General features: G+C 42.8%; 1 protein-coding gene across 1 annotated transcript in view; it reads left to right on the top strand.

The window, feature by feature from the left end:
* Positions 1 to 8,668, top strand: part of CTNNBL1 (catenin beta like 1) — a 161,039-nt gene that overhangs the window by 25,771 nt on the left and 126,600 nt on the right. The window contains exon 2 of the mRNA XM_077778830.1: positions 5,787 to 5,975. Within this exon, the coding sequence (XP_077634956.1) occupies positions 5,787 to 5,975 (189 nt within the window). The remainder of the gene's footprint in view (positions 1 to 5,786; positions 5,976 to 8,668) is intronic.

Below are 8,668 nucleotides of genomic sequence, written 5' to 3'. Positions count from 1 at the left end.
ATAGATGTGCTTTTCCCATTAATAATTGCACTGTGTGTTTTCATAATTTATCATAATGATGCCATTATTGCTTATTATAGAAGTCCCCTTTCTTCCCCCCATCCCCAAGTCTAATTGAGGTCGAGACAAGACCATAAATGCGATAATATAGATTGCATGCTCAGAGGAAATGGAGTTGGTTTCATAGTGGAGTTTTAATTTAGGATTCGTTCTGGTGATGTAGCCTCTTCCTATGGTACATTACTTTGAGCCCAATATAACTGCATTTTCCCACAGCTCCTCATTATAGCTACAGCTTCTCACTGCTTTTTAATTAAAAAAAAAAAAAAAAAAAGGGGGAGAGAGAAAAAAATGAAACCAAAAGCTTAGGTTGGATATTGTCTGGGTACGCAGGGAGTATTCCTAGACAGATTACTTATTTAATTTTTTAACTCTTTCAAAGCTTTCATGGCAATGTCTTGATTTCTGCTTCTAGGAGGAGATAGATATGTATATATATCATCCATCACACATGCACACACATAATAGGCTTCAAGGTTTTTCAGAGAGTAAAAGCATCTTATATATATATAATCTTGAAGCTTACTATAAGCTTTGAGCAAGTGGAAATCCTTTATTTATCCTGGAAAGGCTACCAGCTGTGTGGTTGAATGGTAGCAAATGCTTAGTGAGCATTTATTTATACCGCTCACCACCTATTGGGAGGAGGGCAGGGAGTGCAGAAGAATTTTTAAATCTTTAAAGGCCGGTGTTCTGGTACATCAGAAGTTAAGAGTTAATCATTTTTTCCTCTAGTCTTGTGGGCACCAGAAAACAAAGAAATGACTTGATGAAGTACAGTCTCTTTTGTCCTTCCTTCATCTTGAGGGATTCCAAACACCCTTCAGATCCCACAAAAAATTAATCTCCAAAGGTGACTGGAAAGAATGGCTTACTCCTTTTGGGACTGGTTTTGTAAGATGCAGGGAGAGCTCGGGCCTGAGCTGTTGACCTCTCTGACAGGCTGTGAGGTTTCCATTCCCTTCCCGAATCCGGGGCCCTTTGGCTCTTCTGTAGCGGAATCAGTTTGACAGCCCCGAGATTCTTCCCACTTAAATATTCTTGTTTTGTCTTGTGTGACTGATCACTCTCTCGGTAGTGAATATTGGTAAATATGATGTAGATGTTTATTTCTAGGTCAGGGTGTTGTTAGCTTCATCATTTTTTTGAGGGGGAGGACCTTTCACAAATAAGACTTCAGCTTTTTGTGAGTCCATATTTTATGCAGTTTTGCTGGAAAGACAGTTCCGTTTTGGCTTTATCAGGGAACAGGAATCCCCCAGATGAAAATCCTCTAGATCTGTGCTAGCCAGTCTGGTAGCCTCTAGCAGTATCCGGCTTGTAGGTGCATGAAATGGGGCTGGGTCTGTGCTGAGGTCCACGATAAGTGTAAAGTAGTCTGCAAAGTCCAGAGACTGTGTACGGAAAGAGATGTAAAATATCTCATTAGTAATTTTTAAAATATTGATTACATGTTGAAATAATATTTTGAATATATTCAATTAAAAAACGTATTACATTTAAAGCCACCTGCTTTTTACTTTTTAAATGCGTCCCCTAACAAACTTAAAAGTACATCTGTAGCTTGCATTACATTTTGATTGGGCAGCTATGTCCTAGACTGTTAAGCCCCTTAGCAACAAAGCAGTGTTTATCTTATTCACACTTATGTTCCCAGTCGCCAGCACAGGCCTTATACATAGTTGCCATTTAATAAAAATTTGTTACAGAAATGAATCTAAACCTTTGTTATNGAACTCACAAACCATGAGATCATGACCTGAGCCGAAGTCGGACACTTAACCGACTGAGCCACCCAGGCGCCCCAAAACCTTTATTATTCTGAGTGGTCAAATTTCAGAGATGAGTGGAAATATCAGTATTTGGAGTGTTCATTTGTGAAAAAGAGACAGTTGAGAAGAACAGACTTTCTTTCTTTCTCTCTCTCTCTTTTTTTTTAAGTTTATTTTGAGAGAGACCGGGAGAGTGAGCAAAGAGAGAAGGGGAGAGAGAATCCCAAGCAGGCTCTGTACTGCCAATGCAGAGCCCAGTGCGGGGCTCCAGCTCACGAACTATAAGATCATGACCTGAGCTGAAACCTAGAGGCGGACGCCCACCTGACTGAGCCCCTCAGCTGCCCCCGGATGGCTTACCTGTCTTGGAGGTGGGAGCTGATGATGTTGGTGAAGGAGCCAGGTCCGAGCATCCTTACGGGTTCTGCTCTGCTCTGCTCTGCGGGAGAGCTGCTGCAAGAGGAACTCAGGCTTAATGCCCTGTGTGACGGGGGAGGGAATCGTGGCAACAGTGAACCAGAAGGTTGCCCTCTTAGGGATGTTCTGCTTAAACTATTCCTTTGTTTTTTTTTTAATATTTATTTATTTTAGAGAGAGAGAATGACAGAATGTGAGTGGGGGAGGGGCAGAGAGAGAGGGAGACACAGAATCTGAAGCAGGCTCCAGGCTCTGAGCTTTCAACACAGAGCCTAACGCGGGACTCAAAACCACGAACTGTGAGATCTGACCTGAGCCGAAGTTGGACGCTTAACCGACTGAGCCACCCAGGCGCCCTGGGAGACAGAATCTGAAGCAGGCTCCAGGCTCTGAGCCATCAGCACAGAGCCCGATGCGGGGCTCGAACTCATGAACTGTGAGACCATGACCTGAGCCGAAGTCACACGTTCAACCGACTGAGCCACACAGGCACCCCTAAACTATTCCTAAAGATGAACAAAGCTGTTCTTGTCTCAAGAATCCGTGCTGGCCCTGTCTGTCCCTGTGTCCCTATTTAGACATGACCCAAATGGAAGCCTGGGAATGCCACTGGGCCAGCTCATTACTTGAGGACCCTTCAAGACTTGCAGTTCCTTAATACATTATTTGCTGAATGAATGGTTTAGCAAATATTATTCTAATGTGGCCAAGGTCTTACATGACTTTATCTGTGGGTATATGTTCTTGACTGAAAGTCCCTCAGACCTGTCTCAGTTAGGGTCTTGGGATCCTGGTAGATCAGCAAACTTCCCAGAGATCGGGTTCAACTTTGAGAAGGGGCTGGGTTGTCTTTGCAAGGGTTTATTGAAGGATCTCAGGCATCCCATCTTCCCACTCGTAAAATAGAACTGTTAACCTACTTCTCTTCCCCAGAGATGTAGTGGAAATTAAAATAGGTGCTTTAAGTTCTGCAGAAGGAGAGTGCTATTTCAGTGGAAATTATTAGAGGTAAAAGTGAAACTTCTTCCCTACCTCTGAAATGTTTGTCTTAAAAAAGTAGGTTGGAAGCTGTATTCCAAAGAGACATTGCCTGTGTTCTCTCAGTTTTACGTTTCTTAACCAGGGAGGTGGCATGCGGGGGGATTTAGCTTTCTCCTTTTGATTGTGGTCCACTGCCTTTTCTCTCTGCCCTCAGAGATAAACAATCCAGAAACCTCCTTTCCGTGGAGAACTATGGAGCTCATGCTTTGATTTGACTGCTGCAGCAGGCTCACGCTAATCAGAATCGCAGCAGGGCTCGCTTTATGAGCCTGAAAGAATTAGTGTTCCCAGGGGGCTGAGGTTCCTTACCTGCTGGGGAGCCACAGATTTCTGGTTTGAAGCCTTCCCTCCTTTAGGATCAAGCTACCTTTCCTTCCTTTCTCACGTGAAAACCACCACCACCTCCTTTTTTTTGTGCTCCCTGGTAACCGGCATGTTTATTTCTTTCTTGTTTCTCTCCTTTTTTTCTAAGTGTAGACCGGTAATGATGACAATGGAGTTTTGTAATTTTTGTCTTTATGGAAATAGAATGTTATCGTATGAAATGATAATCTATCTCACGGAGGCTAGAAACAGAGTGAAAAATAGCAGGTGGTAACCCACGAACCAAAATGTCTAATGTGAGTTTTCTAAGCGGTGTCATATGCTTAGACTTACTGGCACACCTGGTATGTGGAACCAGCAGGGAGTGTGAATACAGAGGGGAATGACTTTGCACCACTGCGGTGGTGGAGTTCAGTAGCAGTGTGGGTTATACGTCACGAGGTGAGATGTGTCATGTGGTTAGTAGAAATTTGTCTCCTATCACCAGACAGCTTAGCAAGTTGGCAGCAAATGTGGCATTTTCTTCTGGTGGCAGTAATAAACCATGTCGCACCTAGCACACTATTGGTGTGTTCGTTATAATGATAAAGAAAAGCTCGTTGAGCCTAACACACATGTCTTGTGTTGAGGGCGGCAGAATCATGTGGATTACCTTATAGTAAGAATGTCTTCTATTTCTTTAGTAGTGTTATAGTTTAGCATTCTTTCACTAAAGTTTGCAACCTTTTGATACAGACCTCCAGTTATGAATAAGTTCTGGGAATCCAGTGTATAACAAGAGTGACTACAATTAACAATACCGTATTGTATACTTGAAAGTTGCTAAGAGAGTAGATCTTAAATGTTCTTACCACCAAAAAAAAAAATAATAATTTTTAAACAGTAATTATATGAGGTGATTGAGGTGCTAACTAACTTATGTGGTAATTGTTTTGTGATACACACACACACACACACACACGAATCAGATAATCACATTGTGACACAATGTTATATGACAATTATATTTTGTTGAAGCTGGGAAAAAATGGTAAAAATACACACATATAAAAGCATCCTTTGAAGTTCACAGGGAAAGGAGTTATAATGTCCATTTGTCCTTTGCAGACGAGGAAACTAAGGTTCAGAAAGGTTACACGACATGCCCAAAGTTGCACCAGCAGTGAGCTGAGCTGGTGGGGGATGGTGGGCTTTTTGATACCTGGTGCCGTGCTGTTTCTCCTCAGCTCTGAAGCCCATTTCAGTGGTGCCCCATTTTCTTCCAATGTAATAGAAGGTTGCTGTTAAGAACTCCTCTGGGGACTGCAGTGTCAAAGGCAAAATGAGGACCTAACTGTGTGGCGGACAGAGCCCTGGACTAGCAGCCAAGAAGTGGCGATTCTGATTTCAGTGCTGCTGCTGGTTTTGTGATTTTGGGTAATACTGCGTCTGGGCCTTACTCAGTAAAGTAGGACTTCGGAGTGCGGTAGACCCTTGGATATTACATATGTAATATTCTCTGTTTGAACTACTTGTGAGTGACTGTAGTCTTCCTTAGACGTGAACAAAAACCATGTGCGAAGGGATTGGTGTTGGGGATTGTGTCATAAGTAGTAAGCCAGCCTAACCTATCTCAAAGTGCCTCTTCTCCTCCCTGGGATTTCTGTATGCACAAGAACTTTTGGGAAGTGGTAAAATTTTGCATATTAAAAAAATTCTGTAAAAAAAGAAAAAAGCCAACTACCTTGTAGGTGATTTCAGTTATTTACTTATGAAATCATTGAAGGTCTGAAAAATGACCACTTAGAACTTAACTTCATTTTGTGGGAGGAATTGTATTGTGTGGTGCTTTTCATATGGTGAATTCCTTTTTATGTTTTATATTTTTAATGTTTATTTATATTTGAGAGAGAGAGAAAAAGAGTGCAAGTGGAGGAAGGGCAGAGAGAGAGAGGTGGACAGAATCTGAAGCGGGTTCCAGGCTCTGAGGTGTCAGCACAGAGCCCGGCGCGAGGCTCGAACTCACAAGCTATGAGATCATGACCTGAGGTGAAGTCGGATGCTTAATCGACTGAGTCACTGAGGCGCCCCTCAATCCATGAATTCTTAAAAGCTTTTAGAATATTTACTATGTATGCCCTACTGTGTCTTTTCCAGCTCTGGAATCTTGTGTTTCCTTTTTCTCTTTTTCAGCCCAACAGAGGCACAAAACGTCCCCGGGATGATGAGGAAGAAGAACTGAAAATGCGGCGGAGACAAGCTGGCACTCGAGAACGCGGCCGCGGCCGAGAAGAGGAGACGAGTGTGGCAGAAGAAGCCGATGATGACAAAAAAAGACTCCTTCAGATTATTGACAGAGAGGGTGAGGAGGAAGAGGAAGAGGTAAGGTGACAGGCTTGGCTGGCCCTGACACAGTATCTGTGGAGTGTAATTTTAGGCCAGATACTTAATTTCTCTGAGATTTTCAGCTTAATCTGTAAAATGGGGGTAAGATTACTTCTTGCACAGTATTGACATGAAGGTTAAATGGGATAGTGGAGTTGGGAAAGCATTTTTCAAAATGTGAAGATTATAGAGTTTTTAAATTATTCTGGATTCTGTGTTTAATCGAGGCCCGAGCACTCAATTGTGGGGCTGTTGGTCTTGAGTGAGGAGGTTCGGGGGGCTTCCTAGACTGGACACATTGAAGGCACTTAGATTTTTTAATATAGTCAATAGTCCCTTTTTGAAAGAGGAGTAGAATTTTATCAAACTTGTGGCTGAAGGACTCTTCATTTGACATGGCATTTGTAAAGCAACAAAGGTGAAGTTCAAGGGGGAGCTAAGAGATGAGGTATTTAGGTGTGACTGAAAAATTACAGTTTAGGAAAAGAGGTGCCTAAAGGCCTTTCTGTTTGCTTTTCCAAAGGGTGCCTTAAAGGCCCACTCATTCCTACCCCAGGACTTTTTTACTTCTGTGTCCTTTGCAGAATGTTCTGCCCCTAATGCTTTTCATGGCTGGTTTTTTCTCATTCAGGGTCTCGGTTCAGATGTTTCCTCCTCAGAGAAACCTGTCCTATCTCTGAGGTACTCCTGTGAGTCATTCTCTCATTGTCTTGCCACTTTGTTCGGGAAACAAACACGGCACTTATGGTCTGAAATCCTGGTTTGTTTATTGTATTCATTTGTTATCCTTGTCCCCACCTCCTGTGAAAACGGAGACTGGCTCTGTTTTGTTCACAGCTGTATCTCCAGCACTCGGTGCAATGCCTAGCTCTTGGTAGGCCTTCAATTTGTATTTATTGAATGAAAAAATGAATGAAGCTAAAAAGGAGTTGAGGTAAAATATCAGTGATTAAAAATAAAATGACCTTACCTAAGTGTCTTTTTATACCTAAGTGTCTTTTTATATCCTTAAGTGTTAACTTGTATGTTATTTCACTCTGGCATTTTGTTCAATATGAATTATGGAAATAGATTCTTAAGAGCCAGCTGTTTTTTGGTTCCCTGAAAGACCTGATGCTAAGTTTGGATTTTAAAAATGAAGCTGGAGTGTGAATCTGAGAAAGGAAAAAAATGGATTCATATTCCAGAAAGGTCTTTACTGTGTTGTGACAATAACTCTCTTCTCACTAGGATTTGTACCAGTGCTAATTTGGGGATCTGCCCCTAAAAGACGGTGGCACCTTGGAAATCTGTGGTGGGAGACAGTCCCGAATTTCCTCTCTGAGGGCAGCAGCCCTGCTCGGCTTAGACAAACAGTGTGTGTAGCACATCCCCTCCCTCCCCTCCCTCCCTCTCTCCTTCCCTCCCTCCCTCTTCACTAGCTTCTGCTCAATCTGTTAGCCCTGCAGCAGCAGTTAATTGGCAGGTATAATTCCCATGTAGGGCAAGGCTGGTACTGGAGGATTAGGATAGTAGCTGTCATGGGTAAGTGGTTTCTAGCCTGGGAGACAGAAATGTAATGTGGGACCAGGTCTTCTGTTAAGGGACAGGGGAAAAGAGATCGCTTTGTAAAAATGACACATGGAAGACTGCAAGTCCAGGAGTTATTTTCTCACTGCCACCAAAGTCCCATTTGATGAGAAACAAGTGATGTTTGCCCCTGTGAAGTCACGTGAGCTTGTAAAATATTATTGTCCTTTTTGTGCTACATCACCAGCATTCATCTTTCTGAAATCTCCCTCTGCTTTCTGACGTTGAGCTATTGTAGGTACTGCTGTGGTTGATGACTAAGACCGATAATTCAGTTTTCCCCCAGCGTTGGAGAGAAATTAAAGGTGGGAAGGCCAGACCCTGGAGAGGCTAAGGTTTTGGGAATCCTCCGAGAGCTGTATTAACGCTAATATGTTTTTTTCCTACAGAGTGGGCGAGACGTCAGCCCTTGGAAAGAAAATGGGGGGTTGAGGTTGCTTAACAGTGATTTTACTGTTCTAGAAATTTAGATCAGTTAGTTAAATCCTAGTAGTACTTTGGGTACATCGTGCGTGTTGCTAATAGTAACAATAAGAGTTTATATGAATGTAGTCGTAAAACAGTTTACTTACCTCATCTCTTTAGGTCATCTCTGTGACCTTGAGAGATACAGGTAGTGTTTTTGCCTTCACTCTCTCCCTGCCTGCCTGCCTTCACATCTTCACTGCATGCTTGTTGTGTGCCGGGCACAGGAGAGTCAGTGAACAAGTAGACACGGGCCCTCGAAAGGGGTATTTGCCCTGTGTTAGGTTGGAGAGATTGGCTGGGCCCCATCCTGCCTGACCTTCTTACATGGGTCATGTGAAGGATTTAGGATTTTATTCTGAATGCCAAGTGGAGGAATTCAAGAAAGACTTGAGAAGTAGAGAGTCAGTTGGACTTGATGAGGGTTTGAGGATTATATTCAGCAAAGTAATGTCACCATGTAGCTAATAAGTAGTGAAGCTAGATTCTGAGTCCTGACTGAGCCGGGGCATGGACTTCAGTTTGTATTATATCTCTTTAAGCTGCAGGTAACCTGGGATCGGGTGGGAGTCCAGGAGAGGCTCTCAAGGTCCAAGAGTCTTTGATAACATCAAAGAAATGTGTCATGCCCAAAACAAGTTTACAGTGTCTCCCAC

Source organism: Crocuta crocuta, unplaced genomic scaffold (genome assembly GCF_008692635.1).
Source record: "Crocuta crocuta isolate KB4526 unplaced genomic scaffold, BGI_CrCroc_1.0 scaffold248, whole genome shotgun sequence".
In the NCBI taxonomy this organism is placed as follows: domain Eukaryota; kingdom Metazoa; phylum Chordata; class Mammalia; order Carnivora; family Hyaenidae; genus Crocuta; species Crocuta crocuta.
The sequence above is the reverse complement of the archived record's forward strand: the minus strand, read 5'-3'. Positions and strand labels throughout refer to the sequence as shown.